A 23,341-nucleotide genomic window follows, 5' to 3' on the forward strand; every position below is an offset into this window, starting at 1 on the left:
GGGAATGGCATACCTCCAAGGTTTGTATAAAAGCTAGCTCAAAGCCTGCTCTCTCCTCCACATTCCCCTTTCACCTTCCCCTATAGCACAGCATTGCTCACTTGCTTAAGCCAGGCCATTACAACTATGACTTGCTTGCTCATATTCTCTGGTGCTGGCATGTTTTCTGCTCAGTCGCTTTGACCAGAAAAGCAAGATTTTCCCTGGGTGAGGATGTGTTTGAGAAACTACATCTCAAGGCAGGCAGCTGATGAGGATCATCTGGCCCGCTTTCTGTTCTATGATCTACAGCACAGTTAATCTCGTATCAGTAGAAAATACAGTGTGTGCCTATTCCATAATAAGCCTGTGGCCATGAGGATCGAAGGCTTCAGAGAAACCTGTGAAAATGGGGATTTTGTGAGCCTATGATGAATGCAATGCAATTGGGCAAGTATTTTAGAAGCTGGGCACTAATACAGCCTTGTAAATAAGCTTCCCAAAGTTGCCAGCCAGCAAAAACAAAACAAAAATATTTTTGTTAGCCTGTTGGGGGCTGACAGAGAACTAATGTACAGGAGGACTTCAGTGCTGAGTACAGTGGAGGGAAGCAGTGTCCCAGCCCTTCCTTGCTAGCCTGCTCACTCATCCACATGCAATTCATGCAGTCGCTACTAGTGTCTACCTGCAAGGATGAACCATTTCTGCAAATAGTTCAGCACCTCCTCTCCTTGAAAGGCAGTCATTGATGACAGTGATCTGTGTTTCTGTAATTGGTTGCCATACACCATACCCCGTCCATCCCACTTCCTGCAATAGGGCTGCCTAAGCAGAGAAACATAGGAACAGAGCAAGTCAGAAGGGGTCTCCTGGGCCATCTAGTCTGACCCCTGGCTTTACATGGCTCTGCTCATGACATGCCTATCAAGCAGAGAATTATCACATGAGTGGCACATCCAAGTAACCTCTCCTGCCTAGATATTTACAGCCTGCACTGGTTCCTGTGAGCATATTGCTTGCCAATTTAGGTCTAGGCCCCTTAGTCAAGCTACTCAAGGACTGAACCTGAAGTCTGAAGTGCAACAGGCAGAACCTGTTCTGATGCTGGCAAGGCAGTTCACCATGTTTCTAGCTCTGGTAAAGCCAGAGATTTTACACTGCCTGCTGCATAGCCATGCTCCTTTATGAACCTGGGTGCCTAAACACCTTGGCAGCTCAGTAGCCTCTCTTTGGCAGTCCATGAATGTGCCTTCATCTAAATTGTTTAAAAGGACAGGTAAGATTTTGATGGGGATAGTATATCAATCCACTGTTCATTGTTCATACTTTATCCTTCTATATTTAAGCTGTGGTAGCACTACACATAGTCTACAAAATAGGTACAGGTAGCAAATGAGGAAACTAAAGATGTTACTTTCTATATTAACAAACATAAGCCTTTACTACAAACCATTTAAAAGATAAGAAACATGTAATGTTTCCTCAGGCTGACATAAACCCCAAAGAAAAAGGACTCAGTATATCCTTTAATGATAATCTATGTAAAGAATATGAATAGTAATAGATCATGGCACTGTCCCAAGAGGCTTTTAACTTTTATGAAATCCCCCTGAACTGAATTTACCAGACCCCAAAAAATGTGAATAAATATAGAAAACAGACTTATCCTAGCATATTTGATGCAAATACTAGGGATTAAAAATAGATGTCAGCAAGATACGTTGGCTTTATTGTAAAAAAAAAAAAAAAATGAAAGATGCAGTAAAAATCAAACATGCACAAAACTCAGGAAAATGAACTAAATTGTTGCATATGAAATATCAAAACTGTGCAGTTATTTAATTTTCTAAAACTGCAAATAAAAATTTGTTCCTGAGAAAAGTAACAATTGATTAGCACAGGTATTAATTGTTCACATCAGCAAAAATGAAACCACCTATGCGGCATTGCCAATTTTGTTTGGCAAGAAATACTAAGACTGTGATTACATGTTCACACCGGATCATCAAGACTACTGTTCTTTCAGCACACTTATTAAATGCATATGCTGCCTTGCAATTACAAGCATCACTCTGTCATAGACGATCAGATCAAAAGGAAATACTTGGCAGGAAAAGTCAGCAAGGACAGAAACCACACAGTCAACAAGGGCAGCTGCAGGGATGCCACAGCCATCGTTAATGAGTTGTAGGAAACTGCCCCCCTCACCAGACCTTCTCTTCAGGATGAATTTCTTCTACCAGGGCTAGCCATGTTATACCAATATATTAACCAATCCTAATACTAACTGGAGTTCAATATTTCCCACATTTAGAAGCTGATTAAAAGTGCCAAATAAGACTGAATCCTGGCTAACACTGTTGCTGCAGACATATCACTTAGGAAGAGAGGGAAGAAAGGATGGTATAATCCTGCAGTCCTCCAAAGCCATGGTAGGCAAAATTTTCATCTTTACATGGTGAGGTAAGTAAGTTCCTTTGGAAAAGTGGCTAGGTCCTTGAATCGTTGTGACTAAAAGAGTCTCTGCAGTCATGCCAATCAGAGGTGTGTGTATGTGTAGCACACACCATTGCAAAGACACCACAATCTGCTGGTGCAGCATGGAAGGACAGTTAATCTGCTTACTGGATCCTTGCCCATCTTGGCTGCAGCCAAGGATGGGATAGGGACCTGGATCCTGGAGGTTGTCAACGCCTCTCTAAGGGATGGCCAGGTACCTGCCCCTTTAAAGAAGGCGGTAGTCCGGCCAGTCCTAAAGAAGGCTTCCCTGGATCCAGAGATGGCCACCAATTATAGACCGGTGGCCAACATCCCGTTTCTGGGCAAGATGTTAGAGTGGGTGGTGGCGGGACAACTCCAAGCACTCTTGGAGGAAACTGGTTATCTGGACCCATTTCAGTCTGGCTTCAGACCCGGGTACGGTACTGAATCTGCCTTGCTCGCCCTGTACGATGACCTGTGCAGGGAGAAAGACAGCGCGAGTGCGTCCCTGTTGGTTCTTCTGGACCTCTCAGTGGCTTTCGATACCATCGACCATGGTATCCTTCTGGATAGGCTAGCGGGATTGGGAGTTGGGGGCACTGCTTTGCAGTGGTTCCGCTCCTATCTCAACGGCCGATCCCAGAAGGTGGTGCTGGGGCACTATGGCTCTGTGCCATGGCAGTTATGCCATGGAGTCCCCCATGCTATTTAACATCTACATGAAACCGCTGGGAGAGGTCATCAGGAGGTGTGGGCTGCGGAACCATCAGTACCTCTCTACCTCTCGTTCTCTACCAATCCAGGTGAGGCAGTGGCCGTACTGAAACGGTGCCTGGCTGAGGTAATGGGCTGGATGAGGGCCAATAAACTGAAGCTCAATCCAGACAAGATGGAGGTTCTGTTGGCAGGTGGACTGGGCTTTGGGATGGGGGACTTTGACCTTGTCCTGAATGGGGTTGCACTCCCTCTTAAGGACAGAATCCGCAGCTTGGGAGTACTCCTCGACCCTGAGCCATCATTGGAAGCTCAAGTGACAGCGGTGGCGAGGAGCACTTTCCTTCAGCTTTGGCTGATCCACCAGCTGCGTCCCTACCTGGAGAACGACTGCCTGGCAACAGTGACACACACATTGGTCACTTCCCGATTAGACTTCTGCAATGCGCTCTACCTGGGGCTGCCCTTGAAGATGGTCCGGATACTTCAATTGGTGCAAAATAGAGCTGCCAGGCTGCTGACGGGGACTGGGCATTGTTCTCATATAACCCCAGGCCTCCGTCAGCTCCACAGGCTCCCCATTGAAGTCCGGGCCCAATTCAAGGTGCTGGTTATCACCGACAAAGCCCTGAATGGCTTAGGTCCTGGTTAGCTAAAGGAGTGCGTACGTCCATATATGCCCTCCCGCCCCCCTGAGATCTGCGGCATAGGCCCTTCTCCGGGAACCCTCTGTGAAGGATATTAGGAGGGTGAGTACTCGGAGGAGGGCTTTCTCTGCAGTGGTGCCCAACCTATGGAATGAGCTCCCCAGAGAGGTCCGCCTGGTGCTGTCGTTATTTGTTTTTTAGCACCAGGCCAAGACCTTTTTATTTAAACGCTATTTTAACTGTTAATGGTTTATTTGTTGATTTTAAATTGACCAGACTGTTTCACTATTTTATGCTATGTATTTTATTTATTTGATGATTTTTTTGCATTTTATGCGGGATTTTAATGATTGTAAGCCGCCCCGAGGCTTTTGCGATGGAGGCGGCATATAAGCTGTCTAAATAAATAAATCAATTCAGTGGAAAATTTAAAAAAAAATGTTTCCTAAATGTGATAGCTCAGTTTTGATACCAACTGGTTTTTCCCTCCGTGACTTCTAGGGAGACTATTCCAGAATCAACTCTTTCAACTGATAGGTGTTCTCCTCTGCAAGGGTGGGAGACTTATTAAGATGGTCCACCTCTGGAGGCTAATGGATCTGGATGGTTTCTAGAAGGCTCTGGGGGGAATTTCTGACGGTGAGCCTGTCGAAGCGCTAGGGAATACTGAAATGACATAAGCTGTTGACAGGATGACCTATGAGTGCCCCCCCTGTTGTAGAGCTCAAATGGCTCCACGGTATACCCTGACTTAGAAGACAGCTTGGAATGTAGAAGGAGAAAAACTCCAAGTGGATGCAACCAAACCCCGGTGTGCATCTGGAGGAAAAGAAGCAGCATTCCTCTGCCACTATTAATTCTTCCCATTGCCTCCCAGAGGAGCTTTTCAGTGCTGTCATTCATCTGAGTGCCAACTCTGAGGGAGACTCTAACAGTGACAATGGGGGGGGCTTTCTCTGTGGTGGCCCCCTCACCTCTGGAACAACTTTCCTACTGCTGACCACTGGTGCCAAACTTGTCAATTTTTTCAGCACCAAAAGACAGCCCTTGACTTGGAACCCAAGCCAATTATCGAGGGGATTTTTTTCCTTTGATTTTTTCTTTACTTTTTTACTGTGTATTTTAAAGCTATTTAATTTTTTTGTTTTGCTTTTCTGATACCTGCATTGTATTGTATTGTTTTGTTTTATGCATTGTTGTAGATCACTTAGTTAGTTCTAGCAATAGGATGATATAGAAATGAAATGAGGAAGAGGACAGAGGGAAAGCAAACTGTGCCTGCACATGACAACATGCACCTGAACTTTGCAGAGAGAGAGAGAGAGAGAGGGAGAGAGAGAGACCTTTTTCCTAAAAGCATCTGAATTAATGAACACAGTATAATTCATCAGTAAATGCATTTTTTGTTAACAAGAAAGCAGGACTGAAGTAATTACTGTAGTTTTTCTACTCAGCTAATTTAAAGAAAAACTGGTTGCTTAAATACTGTCAATGTCTACTAGCACTATCAGTAAAGTGTTATCAGCAAAGACTAAGAATGCAGATGCTGCAGCAGGAACCACAATGGACAAAAGGCAACATTTGAGCAAATACAATCAAAAGCACTTGGTTTAATGTTGACAAACAAACATGAATTAAGGAGCTAAGAAAACATTATGCATTGAGCCTTTATAACAAGACCGATGGAATGGAAACAAATTTGCAATAGAAGCAAAGCTACTAAAATACCATTTGCTTTATAATGATTCACTATTTCTTATTTTCTACTTTGATTTTTATAAAATTATTTTTGTTTCATATGAATAGGTTCCTGGGCATCATTGCCAACACCAGAGATTCAGAAATGAGCTGTATCTTTAATAATCATGTAACATTTCAATACATAATGGCTAATGTTAAGATAATGATTAATGTAAACTTACCTTCCTTTCCTTTAAACCTCTCCTGATCATATCTGTTGTAGGCAGCTGGAATTGGCTGCTTATTCCGTAAAGTGGGATCCTGAAAACAAAACAGAAGAAACCATTTGTGGCATGTTTATTATTTCTTTGAAAATATGCTTTATTTTATACTTGATTGGCTATAGAAGTTTATCTAGTGAAGCTACCATGATGTCCACGTTTCACTAAGTCCTCTTGCCATGATAAGGATGGCATCACCCACTGTAAGCATGAAAAAGTGGGTGGACTTCATTCCAACTTAAGTTGGACAAGCAGCAGCAGTTGTGTGGCAATCTTTTGACTCCTCCACTAGCGACATGTTAGTATTTCTGTGCTATGCTGCAGGCAGAAAAGCCCCAACTGGTTCTTTCCCTTTGACATTCAGACTGCTTTGCCATGACAAAATATTTGTAAAAGAATGTTAATAACACCTAATTTACAATTAAAAGAAACCCTTAATACTAGAAGCCTTTCTTGTTTTAATTGAAACCAAACTGCCAATAAACTCCCATTCTTTTATCTTTTTCCCCTTTAAAAAACCAGTAAAGGTTTATCCCCTTCTTCAGAATTAGTCTTACCACTGGTGCAGCATTTGGGGCTGGTCTTTGCTCAGGAGCACGGCCTTCTTCTCTAGCTTTGACGGACTGAAGAATTGCAAATATGTTTTTGGCAAAATTCTAAAACACGAAAAGAGATCTGTTTTAATACTTTTTTGTGTTGCAACCACCAGTTAACAGATCTGTGCTGTATAAATGTAAAACTACAGTTTTGGGGCTGTGAATGTTCATGCATGCATTTGAAAAAGCTACTGAAAATTATCTGCCAATCCTGCATTTCTTACTAGCACATTACAACTCATACATTTTGTAATTTTCTTGCAACAGGAAATAAGCGGCTTGTGAAACAACCTTCAAAAATTTCTGATCACTTGCACACTCTGCTTCATACACCATATACATCTCAACTGAAGTTACTGCCTTCCGTGTGCATACAGAGCTCCTTCGTGTGCAATCTTCCCCATTCATTGTACTGTTTGAAGCAATTTCATGCTCATAATGGAACTTAGTCCTTGAACAAATAGCAGTTCCACAGGGAGCTCTTGAGTATATGTGGCCAGTCACACTGAGGTTCTTGCCTCTTATAAGAATAAGATCTAAGTAGCTGCTTTGTGTGCATGTGGACTGCTGGTCCTCATACCTTTCCAATTTCTGATTTTATGTACCAAGCCACAAAAGGAAGAAAAAGGATGCAAAGCTTGGAAATTTGAAGTAGTAAATGAAATATAGCCACCTTTGATGTCTTTTATGGCATGTTCTTTATGGCATCGGCTGATGCCATGAATGAAAAACTGCAAAATTAAATTAGTGATCCTATGTCCTAACCCATGTTCCAGCAATATTTGTTTCCATATTCAAAAGGTTTTGTGCATGAATGTCACCCAGTGACCTAAACAGTATCTTACTCTCAAAAATGAGTTCAGTTCTGGATGCCTTACACGAAAATGAACATTACTGAGTTGGAAAACAGAGAGAAGAGAAAGAGAAATGATCAAGGGGCTGGAGCAGCTCCCCCTGAAGAGCAGCTATGACAACCAGGACTGCTCAGCTTAGAAAAAGGGAGAGGAAGGGGAGACATGGAAGAGGTGTTTAAAATAATGCATGGTGTGGAGAAATGGACATTTTTCTCCCTCTCCCATAATGATCAAACCTAGGGTCATCCCATGAAGCTGACTGGTGGGAGGTCTAGGACAGATAAAATGAAGAACTTCTTCACACAGCCATGTGTTAAGCAAAGGAATTTGCTGCAATGGGTATGCTGCTCTGGATGGCTTTGAAAAGTGCTTGGACAGATTCATGAGGGAGGAGGTTATCAGTGGCTACTAGACTTGCTGGCTATGTACCACCTCCCTTACCAGAGGTGGCAGGCCTGCATACACCAGCTGCTGAGGAACTTGGGCAGGAGGAGGTCTTGCACCCATCTTGCTTGAGGGATCCCGAGGGGCAGGTGGTTTGCCAGCATGTGTATGGAGTGCTGAACCATTGGTCTGATATAGCATAGCTTTTCTTATTTTTGGGGAAATAACTCTACAGGAAGACAGAGCAAACATCCAGTGGTATCTGGCACATCCAGTGGTATCTGGCAGCTAGTAATCAGGACAGAAACACTGTCCCACAGGACTAGAGTTGCGCACATGAAATTCCTAACAAGTGCAGAACCTTTAACTTGGCCCACTTTAAAGCTCTCCCATCAGTTCTTTTGGAATGGTATAATCATTACATTCCTTATTCTCAACAGGGCTGTGGAATTGGAAGCAATTCTTGGGTTACCAGAGTCAACGTCAGTAAAAATGCGCTGACTTTGATTCCTAGCTATAGCCTTTAGACCCAAACTTTGAAAGGTTAGGGTTTTAAAAAGTAGCCTGCTGATTCATGAATCAGTGATGAAATGCCTTGTTGGTTGAGTGCTTTCAATCCATATGGGACATACATAAATAGTATATTTATTTATTATTATAAATAAGTACATTTATATATACTTTATTTATAAACTGTCAATACAAAACTAAGGATCAGAAATTACATGCGCACACTTGCTCTCTCATAAGGCATCCTAGGCAAACTTAAGTCATATTGGGTGAAAGTAAAACCAGAAGACTGGTAAGAAAAAATAGGAGGGGATTTAGATGAAGATACAGTTAGTAAAATAAACTCATGAAATTTCTGGGAAAGTGTATGTAACCTGCGGCACAATCCTATGAAAGTCTAGACAAAAAGCAAGCCTACGGCTCCCCGCATGCCCCAGCCATCATTGCACCAAAGCAATAAAGCGCAGACCTTGGGATGTGACGAATGTGTAAGGCAGCAAAGAGAAACATGTAAGGCTTGAATATATAATTTTAATCTGAAAAAAGCAAACATTCTTTAAGTCTATTTGAAGTGTTTAAAGTGAGGTAACAAAATTAAGCTGCCAACAAAGTATATAAAATGCTATTATCAGTATTTTTCTTCCCCCCACCCCTTTAAAGCACATATTTAACCAATTTGCTTCAACCCTCAAGATGCACTTCATGTTGAAAAGCATATGTACACAACAGATGTCCTCCATTACTGATAATTCTAAGTAATAATGAATATATTCAGCAGCAGAGATCCCTATAAAACATTTGGAATGCAAAATATATATGCACACACGGGCCACTCTACTTCGCTGTGTATTTAGTTAATGTACCATGTTTGGTTTTGATCACTGTGCCAGTGCTACAAAGGAGTAAGTCAGGATCACTGGTTATGTGTAGTTACATTAAAAAGTGAGCATTTCATTCAAGTCTGCAAAAGAGCAAGTGGAGTCATTTCACCAGTCCTGCTAAAAGGCTACTTCATTTTTCTCTACCTATTCCGTTTTGTTTTGAATTTTCTTTTAAATCATAAGCCCACAGGCAAGAGCCGCCTCGCTTAACTGACTGATGCAAGGAATTGAACACAAGGTCAATGCAAATGGATTTTCTATACCCTTTTGACAGCTAAAAGACTAATATTACAACATTAGAAGGATAAATGGCCACCCGAATAACACAATGGGTGGAGGATTTAACAAAACTTTCAATTTTTGCATGGGTGGTCTTTAGGCGTGATCTACAAATGGATAACTATATGGATATGGATAACTTGGTGGGAGCTTATGCATAATTATATAAGAGTTGTATGTTCTGTTATATATGAATACAAAGGGATACATAAGTAATGCTATATAACTATATGCAATTATGGATCTTTCTAACCCTTACCTGAAGAAGTGCAGTGTTTTAGTTTATTTTATCATCTGTTCCCTTTAAGGTGCAGCTCAGCACCATTTTTGCAACACACAATAAACATGAATGACTAAAAAAAAAAAAACTTGACGGACCAGGTTCTCATGATACAAGTATGGTTAATGAAAGGGCTGTACAGGAAATTAGCCAGTGCGGTAGTTAACAGGTCCCCATTATTTGTTAATCACCTTCATATCATGCAAACCTGCCTACTGTGTATAACCCAGTCCAGGTGCCTTTTTGGCAGGCTAAGCAAACACAAAGTATCACTGTAGTGCTATTGCAGCTATGCAGCTTGCCATTTCCTCTTCAGACTCAATTCAGATTGTTAGCCTTAACCACTGAGGCCTCTATGGCTTGGGACTGCCTTCTTTTGTTTGAACCTGTGCAGGCATTCTGCTTAATAAAGGAACCTCTATTGACTGTTCTTCTGATAACTGAAGTTTGGCAGGTAGGGACAAGGCAGCAACTAGACTGCAGAGTGTCCTGCCAACGAGATCCAGTTATTTACCTCATCGATCCCTTCTGGCAATCAACAAAACCCAGACTCTTTTAAAGCATGCCTTGCTTAATTGCTGTGGTCCATTATCTGACTGTTTCCCTTTCTATCTTGCAGCTGCTTTAAATATTATTTTATATCCGTGGGCTTTTAACATCAGAAAGACAAGATATAAATGTTTTAATAAATAATAAATCAAGTTACTAGCCATGAACATGGTTGATACTGACTAATTGCTTAACAATAATTAAAGAGATGGAAAGGGAGTTGTCTTCTCAGACAATTTATTACAACAGTGTATGCTATCCTCTAGGGAAGTTAGGTGATCAAAGACTGAAAGCTAGCAAAGTTAGAAATCAACCCTTGAATACCTTAACCATTGTGGCAAAAGATAGCAATATTTTAATATTATTTAGCCTTTTAGGGTTGCTTTTCTCTGTATGATAAAAATGAAACAAGCATGCTTGCTCAAATTACTCTTACTGCAGTACATGGATTAAAAAAATCCAAAGAACACTAGCTTCTGATTTGTTAACTGTGATAAGCAGGAAATTAATGCGTTATCTATTCTGGTCCTGTACAAGCTCTTTTGAATCAGTTCCCTCCCTACCTAAAAATGCATACCACACAGAACTAGAAAATATTTGTGAGCAACAAAATGTATAAAAGCAGAACATATTAATAAGGGACAGCCAAAGAGGCGGTCAAAGAAATAACTGTTTCTTTGGGACAAACTGTTTCTTGTTGCTTATACCTGTCTTTCAAGGTATAATCTAATTTTCATGAAAGGCCTTTTCCAAAACACTTCGGTTAACAAATACACTGTTAAGGGCACTACAGTTCTTCTCTCTGTTCTCACATCCCTGATCTCTATTATCATTAAAATCTAGTTCATTTTCACATACAGTCTGCAAATGTTCTGGTAACAGATACCATGCTTCATGGTAAAGGTGATATGGCAAATTGCACTGTGCTTCACGTTTAATCTTTTGGCATTTCAATTCTGATTAACTAGTGAACGCTTACCCAAGCTGTCACCCCCTTCAAATGGTTCACATATTCAACTATCATTTTACTATATGCAAACTCTTCAGTTAGCATACTAACCCCCACTAGCACCAGCAACATCTCTTTTATAACAAACATTTTTTAAAAACTTGTCTAGATCTTTTCATTTCTTTTTTCCCCATTTCTTTTGTGTTTACTGAACAGGATCATTATGAACTTGCTCAACTGAAGCCTATTTTGATGTTCTGTCCTACAAAATTATTAGTAAGTATAGTCCTCTGAAAGCATGAGCACAAATTTCCCAGGATAACACTAAGTTAGCCATGGTTCTTTGGAAGGACACAATTCAGCAGGAAACAACCATAACTGAGTTCATTTTAACGGATTGTAGTAAAAGCAGTTATCAATATTAAGTTTGATGGCAAATCTAGTGCAGCGGACAGACAAGAAAAAGAAAATTATGAAAATTCTTAACACATAACTCTAAACACAAAAGTACCCACACTATTTTTTTTTTAATTTCTCCTCAAAGCTGTAAAGTCCCGGGGGGGGGGGGGGGGATGAAAGAATGGATTGAAGGAGAATACAGGTAAAATCGAAAAGGCCTCTTCTGGACTATTTTGTCCTCAGAACAATGAATGAAATCTTTTTAGGGCAGTGTTTTATAATATTATTGGAAATGTATTATTTTGCTCCCTAAAACTGGTTTCTAATACCTCTGTAAGACAAATTACAGCCTCTTCCTTTGCTTCTGGATACAGGTAACTTCCTCAAACTGGCAGAGGAGAATGAGGATTCTGACAATCACAATTTCAGTCTTGGTTCAAAAGACCAACCCAACCTGGTAGACCCCTGGCTCTTATATCACGTGGTCTCCCCACATTCATGGTTGTAACAATGGTTGAGCAGTTTTACTCCCATGGGGACATAGCATAGCTAAATCCTCCCAAAGTCCAGCAGCGATTTCAAGTGGTGACTTCCAGCTTATAATATACCACTTTGCACTGGTTCCCACTTAATACCAAGTAGCGATTCATGTTGGGCTGAGATTCAGAAAATCCAGCTTATAGTCTTTTCTTAAAGAGACTCTAAAGCTCATTGGGTTCACAGCAATGCAGAGTGTCACACCTGCTTTCTAGATCAAGAACGACTTTTGAAAGTCTTCCTGGAATCACAGCATGACTTGAGGTTGTGAGAAACCAGGACCAAGATCCAGAGAGGCCCATGCTACAATTCAAAGCACTCCTGCTGATACGGCCAGAATTTTGATTGCAACTCCTTGTATCTCATGTAATGCTGTTATTTGGAAAAGACCTCAACATTCATGAGTAGAATCTGTATGCTGCTGTCACCAGCCCTTTAGATCATGGCCAATCTTTAAAAACTACAACCAATCAAAATTAATACTGATCAAAAGTATGTGAGACTTCTGGATAATTTTGCTCATTGTCCACTGGTAACTAACAAGAAAGCCTATCTACTTCTCTATTCCAGGCACTGTTCCTAACTATAGAGTACTGGCTTTTAGCAAACACACAAGAACAGCCATCCTGGAGCAAATCAAAAGCTCATCTAATCAAGTATTCTATGTACACAGTGGCCAATCAACTGCCCAGAGGGTCAGCCAAGTAGCACATAAGCACAGCAATATCCCCCCCACCACTATATTCTGCAGCAACTGGATCCATAGGTGTACTGCCTCTGATACTGGAGGTAGTACAGAACCTCCAGGACTAGTAACCATTTATAGCCACATCCTCCAAGAATTTGTTCAATCCTATGTAAGCCATCCAAATTGGCAGCCATCACTGCAAGAATTCCTTAATTTTAATTACTGGCTGTGTTAAGAATGTTTTCCTTTTATGTGTTCTGAATCTCTTACTAGTCACCTTTATGTGATGACTCCAGGTTCTAGTTGTGAGACAAGGAAAAATATCTACTTTTTCTGCATCATGGATAATTTTGCATACTTCCATCATGCCTCTCCTTACATGTCTTTTTCCCCTAAGCTAAGCAATGCTAGTTCTTGTATGCACCTAAGAATATACTTAGGTCAGAATATATTGTTATTTTTTGGCATCCATTTAAAACTGCATGAAAAGTTCAGTCATACAATACTGTGCATTATTGACTGGAGGAACATCAATATTTATTTTAGGGTCCAAGATATTAGGAAAGGTGGTAAAGACATCTATATTCAATCTCACGATTGTCATCTTTGATGTTTAAGTATTTGTACACATCAAATGTGGGCCCCACAGAGAACTCTTCGAAGCGGGATGACAAACCATTTTATTTCAGAAGGAATACAGCATAACTAGGTTCTTTAGTGGAAAAGTGTAAATGCCAAGAGATCCTGCATTTTATTAAAAATGTCAAATCCTTTCTTACTGAGAAACTATGCAGAACAACATCATTTTTATTCTCTCATTTACTGTGCCATGTGTATGGCCTAAAAATCATAAGGGATTTTTCAGCAACAACAAATAACAGAAAAAAATATACATACTGTTTGTCATCCTTGGATGATAAATTCAGACTTAACCAGCACTGGCACGGACTTTATGTAACAACCTAGTCCCTTTGCCTCCCGCTTCCCTCCTCCCTCTGTACAAGCTGGGAAACAAGCCATTACTTCCCATTACATCCAAAGCAAAAAACCGATTAGCAGGTTCTGAATATGCAAGGATTCCTAAGTCAACTTTATGTCATGTTTTCATATCCTGTTTGGAAGCCGTATTTAATAAGCTACTTATTTCCCATCTTTTTTGTCCTCTAAGGCGCTATTAACCATGGTTTCTCAGTTGTAATGCAAGTGAAAGCTGTGGTCAGTCATGTACTGGAAATTTTTCCACCCCCACATTAATAACAATAAGCGGATGCCAATTACAAATACAGCATTAAGGTTGCTGGGCAATTTTAGCAATTGTAAATGACCAAATGTCAACATATCACAGACATTACTTTGGGTGACTAACACTCATTAGCTCACCAACTAATTCATTACCTTTTTCTCACCCCCACTTAAATTTAAACTTTGAATGAGAAATACATTTTAATAGACTTTAATTTTAGTCTTTAAAAATCTACACACCACTTAAAATCACAGGGCGTGCTTTATTTTCCCCTCAAATGGTTCAGATCAAATGTTTATTGGGCAATAGAACAAAGAGAACTTGGATGCTTTGTTTCAACATTGCTTACTAAATTCAAGTAGAATAAACATGCTCAAGTCCCACACATGACCACAAAAGGGTAATTAAAACAATGGGGAAAGCTGATCTAGTGCTTCAGAACATTTCCTGATACAAACTGATAAGAATTCTGGGCCAAATTACACTAATAGGCATAGAAAATTTTCCAATTCAAATTATTCTAGAAAACTTACAAGAACTGTATTTAATTACAGTCTCCCTGATTGTTAACCTGCTCACACGAAACAAAGAATGTACAAAACTTGTCCACATGTCGATTCATCAAGTCAGATTTGATCATCTAGACTAGGTCATAATGTAACTGAATGGCTGAAAATAAGGAGACTCAAGCTCTGTGTTTTGAAAAGTTCTTGGCAGGCCAACATGTGCTTCAACTGGCCGTAGGCTGAGAAGCTGCTATTTGTATTTGTTCGGCTGACTACACTATAGTAGCATCACACATACAGTGCAAATATCCATCTGTTATGCCTGGCTACTTTTACATATAAGAAATAAGCATCTGCTTCAGACAATTAAACTAACAATAAGGTAATGATCGGTACAAATACGCATACACGGCTACATATGGCTCAAGTGTATCAACTTACACAGAACAATTTTTGAAGGCAATGTATTTGTGTCCTTTAGACACTGTGTGCAACACTGAACCCATCTTCCTCTGCCTGTATGTGGATAACATCATCTCAATGGCAAGCAGCTGTGCAGGGGGTGGGGAATATGTCAGGGTTCTTGGACTGAGATCTGCTATTGCTAACCATTCCAGCCCAGAGCCTTAACTGACTAGGCAAACAATGGATAGAATGCGAATTTGACAGGTAATCTTGAAAATCTTGCCCCACCAAAACAGGAGCCCAAAGACATATGTACAAATCTCAGAGAATATGGCACTCAATTCCATATTCGTTTCTGTTTGGCAAGATGAACTTGGCACAGAAAAAAACTGAAATCTGCAACCAGCATTATATATACTCAATTTATCTTTTTGCAAACTTTATTCAGTATTTTTTTGCATTGAGAATTGCGAGACCCCTCTTACTCATCTCTGGAAATGGGCATCTGTAACTGAACCTTCACAGTAAAAGCACCGAATATGCTTTTGGGCACACTGCGTTCTTATGCTGAATTAAAGCACAGCAACATTACAAGTGCAGTTAGTTTTGTGTTGGGATGAAAGATTAATAAACGGCAATCTATGATTTCTTTAAACTCAGAAGACAGGTGTACTGAACAGGACTGCTTCAATTCCCCAAATCAATTCCAGAGGACCCCCAACCCTATGGAACAAATTTGGGAGCTACACAGGAAGAAGCAAAGTAGCTTAGCCAGCAGGAGGGCCTCAATGGATCCCACCCACATTCTATTTTCTCAAGAAAGCTAATCCATTCCAGTGGTTTCAAAATTAAGTAACTGCCAATATTTGGATTATTTTAACCATAATTTAGTGACCCTTGTTATTTTCTTAGCACACTTATAGTTTGTTTCATGTACATGATCATTAATAAATAGAATTGCAGTTAGGAAATGCATCAATTTTTTAAACAAATATTCATTGAAAACAAGAGTAAACTACTTCTTCTGAACCCTCAGACATGCTGGAAATATCTCTTGAATCAAAAGACAGCAGCCAGTCTGCAACTTGTAATTAGAACTGTGCACTGATTACAGGGGCAGAGCTGTAGCAAGTGAGTGTTGCAACTTAACTGGACAGTGGTTATCTATCAATGATCCAAACTCATATTTAAAAATAGCAGTCTTAAATAATGAGACATTTTTGAATAGTAATGGATTTAGAATTCATTTGCCTCTTAGATGCCATCACATATGGCCATAACTATTTTCCACAAACACGAGTTCTAGAAATAGTCATTAAGAACTTTATTAGCTTATAAGAATCCAACAAACTTATCAAGAATATAGAGAATAGATGGCATTTCACTCAATTTATTCTTTGTGTCTGACAAAAATTTTAGAAAATAAATACACCTTTCATTAACAGAATATCTGATTCAGACTTTCTTCGCAAAGGCTATCCCTAATAGATGTCTGCAGTACTAGGACTGCCGCCTACTAGACAAATATAGGACCTGACACTAAAAATGTGCAGATTATGTCTAGCAGAACAAATTTCATGCCTCATTTGCCTTGCATTATCACATTTTACTCTACTAGTATTTTTATATTAAAAGAATATTACACATAAGCCATTTGAAGTCCTCACTGTGAAAGAGAAGGCTGATTAATTCATTTTGTTCTAAATGAACGCAAGCCCTTTAATGTACCCAAGCAAGTCAGGAAAACAACACTTTATAACGTTAATCTGCTTGTTTACTCATTCCCCTGCCACACACCATTATTGGGCTTTAATGTTAAACTTACACGTTTCTAAGCTTGTTTACTCAAAAGTGAGACCCAGTGCCGGTTTGCACAATCACCACAGCCCATGATGGCTTATTTAAGCCACGGCATGTTGCATCATGCACTGAAAACCATTATGAATATTCAAGCCCATTTTTTTAAACCACACAAGGTTCACATGACATATTCCGCCATGGTGGCCACTCCAGCTTGCACAACCAAGCAGGTGGGCAGTATGTACCTCAGTTCGCCATGGCTTATACACGATTGCAGCCTTCGAGTCTTCAAAATCTCTAAACAGATGATCACAATGACTTGGCATGGGAGAGGGGAATTGAAAAGGTAATTATGGAGTTAACATTTTAAGGTGGTATCAATGGAAATGATATCCTACATAAATGAGTTGATTATTATTTGCATTTCTACCCCACTTTTGAGACAATTATTGTCACCCAAAGCATCCCAAATCAATCAGAAAGAGAGACTGCTCTCGCCACTGGGCTTACAAGCTAAAATGACAAGAGATGCAAGGGAAGGAGGACAGAGAAAAAAGAAAGAGTAGGGAAATCAGTGATTCAAACCCCAAACAAGGTGATGGGCTATATGTGAGTATTTAAATACATCTTGGGCCAGGCTTATCATCCTTTGTCGGCATCCTTGCTGCACTCTTCTGCAGCCTCGGGGCTACAAGCAGTTGAAACCAAGTGTTCCTCTTGGCAGAGAGGGAAAACCAAGCTCCCTGTCACTGATCCTCCTTTGGCAGACAGATGGACCACACAGTAGGACTCTGAACCACGCTTTCAAAAACCACCAATTATTTCTATCAGATTAAATAGACACCAGCGGTCTAGAGGAAAAGAAAGATGAACATGAGAAAAAAAGTTTTGTTTTTAAGTTGCAGCTTGACAGAACTTTAGGAGTAGGGCTGAGAGTTCAGCCTTTGCGCTGCCAGAATTCTTCTGAAAAAACTAAAAAATTAGAATTTAATTGCAGCATTTGGAACACTTTACGACAAAATTCCTCATCACCTTACAGACCTAGGTTTTGCAGATGTGTTTTCCACAGGCTGCAGCCATCATAGTGTAATACATGTGGAATGAAAAAGGGGTAGAAATAAAGCATGCTGTTTGCAGATTTGGTCATAAACTTCTTTTCCCTTCTAAGCCTCAGCTTTCCTTTTCTGTAACTGGCATCTACAAAAGTCATATTCATTTTAAGAAACATCCCCTTTCTTTGCACATAGACACTTCCACTATGGGCAAGGGGCCACCTGTTTCACACTTCTACTATTTGCTTTCTACCTTGTTTAATGGCTGGGGATGATGGGGCAAGTTTTAGTAAATGGATCCAACGGGCACCAGACTGGGGAAAGTCTTCTCAACTCTAGACCCTGAGAGCTTCAGGCAAATGTTGCAATGCTTACTGGATGTCCCAAGCCCTTGGAATGGTTGCCATCAGTGCCTTGGGAGAAAGAACGACACCAGAAAAGCTCTGCAGCTTCCACAGCTGACTTGCTAATGCTTCTCTCCCATTATGAGTGTGTGTGTCAGTATATTTCAAAGAACAATATGTAAAGGTGAGCAGATTCAATTATGTAAAAGGCTTTTGGCAATGCCTGAACAAGTATGCTCATATAATTGCACGAAGTAGTTTCTCAAGGGTAGATGAAGATATTATTGACTAGACAAATAGCTTTGCACGCGTGTGGGAATACTGATGTTTTTGTATTACTGCATTTCTTCTGCACCTTATCCTCTCCTGAACTTTCAAAGCCCTCTGATCCTCCAAATACTACATAGAGGGTTGGGAGGCCCTGATTAGACTATGAAGGAAAATAGTTAGTTATGAAGACCACCCAGAATTTTTCAACCCCCAATTCCATGCCTGCATGGTGGAATATTTGGTTGCAAGCCAGTATCTTTTCATTTTGTCAGTGACCAATTTGTACACATGCTTGATCAAGAAACATGCATATTACACAATGGGAAACTTCATTCAACTCAAATTATTTTAATTGGTCTTTTCTCCTGGCATTTTAAATCATCTTGATGTAAATGTTCATGATAGTCTTATTACGTAGTGCTAGACACCCAAAAGGAAGTGTTACTAAAAATTTGTTAATGAAATGAGCTTACAGCATAGGCAGACTCATCACTCATAAATCCAGCATTCTGGTGGTTCTCCAGACTTGTTCTCCAGCATAAAAATTTCACAGAAATGGAACAAGACCACCACCTAGTGCTCAGACGGGAAACAGGCAGAGAAAAGGGATGTTCTTTTTCCATTCCCTCTAGAGCACTGAGCTGCAGACCTACAAAGCAAACTTAAAACAGCTCAGCATCTTAAAAGGCAAACTAAAATCTTTACTGTAAAGGTGGTCTTTTGAGAATTCAGGTTTCTTGCATTACTACCTACCTAAAGGGACTGCTTTGAGAATGAAATTCTCTTTGAACAAACTAACTCACTGTTAGCCACTGCAAGGAAACAAGGTTAAACTAATAAGAAAAAGGAAAAAAGCTATGCATTAAAGGTTATATAAACTATAACACTCCATCAATAAACGTAAAAATTAGTCTCCAAGGTTAAAATTTCAGTTATAGCCACAGCTGTCAAGTTACAAAAGGGATCTCTACAAAGCGCCAACGACAGTGTGAGGCAATCTTTACTTCCTTCATTCCTCTACTAGTAACTATTAGACAGAGAATGCAGCATCATCTCAAAAAGGTGAGGAGGTGGCTTTATTCTGAGTAAACATAAGCAAGCATGAACAGATCTTTAACATGGAAAACATGAAATACTAGGTCTGTGGGGTAGCTGGCCATTTTGAAAGCCGTCTGAGCAGGAAGATTAGTAAGAGAAAAATGAATCTTCCCCAAAGTATTCAATCAACGCATTATGAAAAGAAACTAGCAAGAGAAAAGAGTACAAGCAATACAGAAGGAACAGGAACACAGAGAAGGTTAAGATTAATTTTTGACTGCAGACAAGTTTTATAAAGCCTCACTATATCCAATATAGATCCCAAATTCTAAGTTCGACTATGCCTTCTGTGGCCATGTCATGTCATCATTCTTCACATCTCTGGCTGCCAGCACTCTTTACCAAGGAGAGTGATCACATCTAATGTTCCTTCCTTATAACTGCATCGGAGAATGTCCCTGTCATAAGAAGCCATCAAAGTGCCTTGGTAACCTCCGAAGGCACTGTCCCAATTCCCACCCTAATCTTAGACCTATTTTCATGCCTGTTACACTTAACTTCCCATAATTTGGAGAGCATTTCACCAGAAAATTAACAAATGCACACTGCAGTTATACTACTCTGCACTGTAAATTTTGTTCCAAGCCAGTCTGGCTTGCTTTAAAAACTCTGTCTACCAGTATTACAAACTGTTGTGGGTAGACAGCAGCTTATGTGATCTACTTGTTCAATATTGAATCTGCAACAGCTGTAATATTTGGACAGGGCATAGTGAAAATTATATCAGAGACTTTGTAACATACCTGTGGAATGTGGTTTTTAAAAAACAGTTCTCACTGCCAGCATATCTGAACTATTGAAATACATTTGAGGATCCAGTCAACTAGGTTCATTTTAAATCAGTAATGCCACCAAAGCTATAGCAAGGGAGCCTCAGAAAAAATCAAGTATACAATGGGAGGAGGCAACAGAAAACCCGTAAGTTATCCTTAAATCTTGGTTCCAGTGCCACATCCAAATCAGTCCTATATTCCACTTTATTCTTCCAAACCAACAATCATAAAAGGTTTAACATTTACAAATCTGGATTGCTTGATAAGCAATGGAAATGTGCATGTTTTGGAATGCCTCAAATCCTTGACACATAGACTCCTTCCTCAGATTTCTCAATGTGCTAGTCTAATACTCTAGAAGCTACAACTCCAATTGATCCACATTTGGGATGAGCACCTTCAGTTCAAGGCATGAAGAAGACGCTGCAATGACTTTTTCTTTTGTCAGTTTTTCCTTCATATCACAAATGAAATGTTGCTTGTTAAATTATATCAGAGGTTATCTGTGGGAATCAGTAGTAGCATATTACATTTGTGCTCAGAACAGACATTAATGGATGTTTGCTTATTTATTAAAATGTTTTAATTAATAAATAAATAAATATTTATTTATTTTTCGATTTATATCCTGCCTTTTTCCTACAAAGGGCTCAAGGCAGCTTGCATCATTCTCCTCCTCCATCTTATCCCCACAGCAACAACCCTGTGAGGTAGGTTGGGCTGAGAGTCTGTGACTGGCCCAAAGTCACCCAGTTGGCTCCATGGCGGAGCGGGGACTCGAACCCAGATCCTCTGAGTCCCAGTCCCGTGCTCTTAACCACTGCACCCCACTGGCTCTTCTTTCTCTCTTCCTCTCTCACATGCACAAAAAACCCTGGGAGTTGCTTACTGTATCACATCTTCTTCAAAGAGCAGCACAAGCAACAACTTGCAGGAGAGGATGTATACTATAAAACACCTTTCTTGCCTGAGGGTCAGAGCTGGCAAATGGATTTAATGGACGTTTATCTTTGAAAACACTTGGTGGAAGTTTTATGACATCCTTCACCAACCTGAGAATTTTTTACTATCATGTGATGTGAAGGACATCACATAAAAACTACCTATTGCCTGTGGCCCTAATCGCATTCAAGTGGTGAAAAACCTTTCCTAATAAGACTCAATAAACGTCACGTGATAAACTAGATACAAAAGAAGCAAAAGCCCTACCTGAAGTCGTTTTCCTGAACATAGACCAACTATGCCTGAGAGGTTTGACAGCTCAGATGCTGACACAGGGTCTTCTCTTAACACAGGATCTGGAACCTTTTCAAACTCCAGATCCAGATTAAGCAAGAATCTTGGAGTAACAGAAGCTTTCAAAATGCTTCAGAAGGGTCAAGTGGGTCAACGCTTCCCTCATTCCAGTTTTTCTGTCCACAGCTAAGCCAGTAAGTGTCGGGGTGATGGACAGATTGTTTCCCTCGGAGGAACTGGAGTCATTCACTTACAAAGGCAAAGGCATCCAGCTATTGGCTGAATGTCTTTCCAATTCCTGGAAGTCTCAGTCACATGCACCTGCAGCTTAGGTGGCTACTTGCCAGCCTGCTGTCCGATCTCCAGATGCTGCTTTTAAATGCCATATTGGTACATAATCAAATGTGCAGGCCTCCCACCCTTCATCATGTTTCAATAGTGAATGAGGCAGTCAGTCTGAAAAGTATAGCCAACTTCAGGATGCCCGTACCTGGACTTTGCCTTTACCTACGATCCTGCCATCCTGCCATGGTTTGCCGGTAATTGACCTCTGTAGATATTGAGACTTGCTTTGCGTCTGGCCCTCGAGCATTCTGCCAAAACCTCCATTCTTCTCCCACACCCTAGTCCCAGTATGCTAGTAACACTTGCCTCCCACATCTCAAGCTTGTACAGACCACCCTCTAAGTAACCTGGATCCAGACAGGTTCTAGAGACCTCTAGAAGGATTTCCAGCTGATACGGCTGGCAGTCATGTTGAAGCCCTGGTTGATTTGAGGAATGCAGAAGTGACCCAGGTGCTTGGTATGATTGAGCCTGAGCATCCACTCTGCAGTGGCGCTTGAAGGTCACTCAAGGTTGTCTAAACCTTGTCTAAAGGTTGAGATGCTGTTACTGCATGGTTCTTCTGACAGGAAGGGAGACGCTAAACTCCTCTAAAGGCATACACTAATAGTTTGGGCCACAGAGCCATATTTGTCACTTGAGCCTCATGCAGTCTCAGTTGCATTAAGTGTCTTCTACCAGATTTGACTAATGGCTCAGGTACACCCTTATCTCGAGAGGGATAACCTAATTTCAGTAATTTCTGCTCTAGTAACATTCAAGTTTGACTATTTCAATGCATTCTAATATTGTATTGGTTGTGGTTTGTAATTTTTCTGAATGGTTGTGAACCACCCAGAAGGCTTCAGTTATTGGGTGGTACAGAAATCAAATAGTAGTCTGTTGCTGTCTGTATCAATTCATCTTAAACTGTTGTGTGGTCCAACAAGAACTAGAACGTGAAAGGACACTTGGAGATGGATCTATAGATGGTGGTTATCAGCATCCATTGTCACTCTCAGTTGGAAAGCTAAACCAGAAACCTGATTGAATAGGGTAGGCACATTTTCTGTGGCAGTCAATTCTTTCTGAAGAACACACTGACTCTAGTATTTTAATACATTTATGGCATTCATGTTAAATGTTATCTCTAGATTCCAATTCATATTCCCTAAGTGAAAGAGTGGCTAGAGGGAATGGAATGAAGGCTGAATCCAACTGCCCCATCCTTATTTGTGTCATCGTCCTCCATGGCTACACTGCTGACTGCCTGGGACTTTAAGGATATTCCTGGTTCAGTCAATGGCCTGGTTCATATGATCAAATAGTCCACTATGCCTTAGTTAAGCCATGCTCAGCTGTGGCATCTGCAAGTCACCATTTCAGATATTAAGCTTGTCGTACTGTGCAAAACCAGGTTAACCCTCACATATTCCACGATTTCTGGATTCAGCATAAGCCATGGTTGGGCACTGAATGGGCAAATTTTGCAAAGTATTCACTGCAATCCACAGAGGCTTAAGAGATCTAGGGTGAGCTCTTTTCTACATACAAACCAGCCCAGTGGCTCTACCACCAACCAGGAAGCTTCATAGTGAACTG

General features: G+C 40.4%; 1 protein-coding gene across 1 annotated transcript in view; it reads right to left on the reverse strand.

Annotated features, from left to right (window-relative positions):
* CDC73 (cell division cycle 73) overlaps positions 1-23,341 on the reverse strand; it is a 127,996-nt gene that overhangs the window by 83,185 nt on the left and 21,470 nt on the right. Inside the window, exons 8-9 of the mRNA XM_044439335.1 lie at positions 6,340-6,438; positions 5,744-5,822 (exon numbers count right to left, since the gene is read on the reverse strand). Of these exons, the coding sequence (XP_044295270.1) occupies positions 5,744-5,822; positions 6,340-6,438 (178 nt within the window). The remainder of the gene's footprint in view (positions 1-5,743; positions 5,823-6,339; positions 6,439-23,341) is intronic.

The sequence above is a fragment of the Varanus komodoensis genome, unplaced genomic scaffold (genome assembly GCF_004798865.1).
Source record: "Varanus komodoensis strain SLA01 unplaced genomic scaffold, ASM479886v1 scaffold34_1, whole genome shotgun sequence".
NCBI lineage: Eukaryota > Metazoa > Chordata > Lepidosauria > Squamata > Varanidae > Varanus > Varanus komodoensis.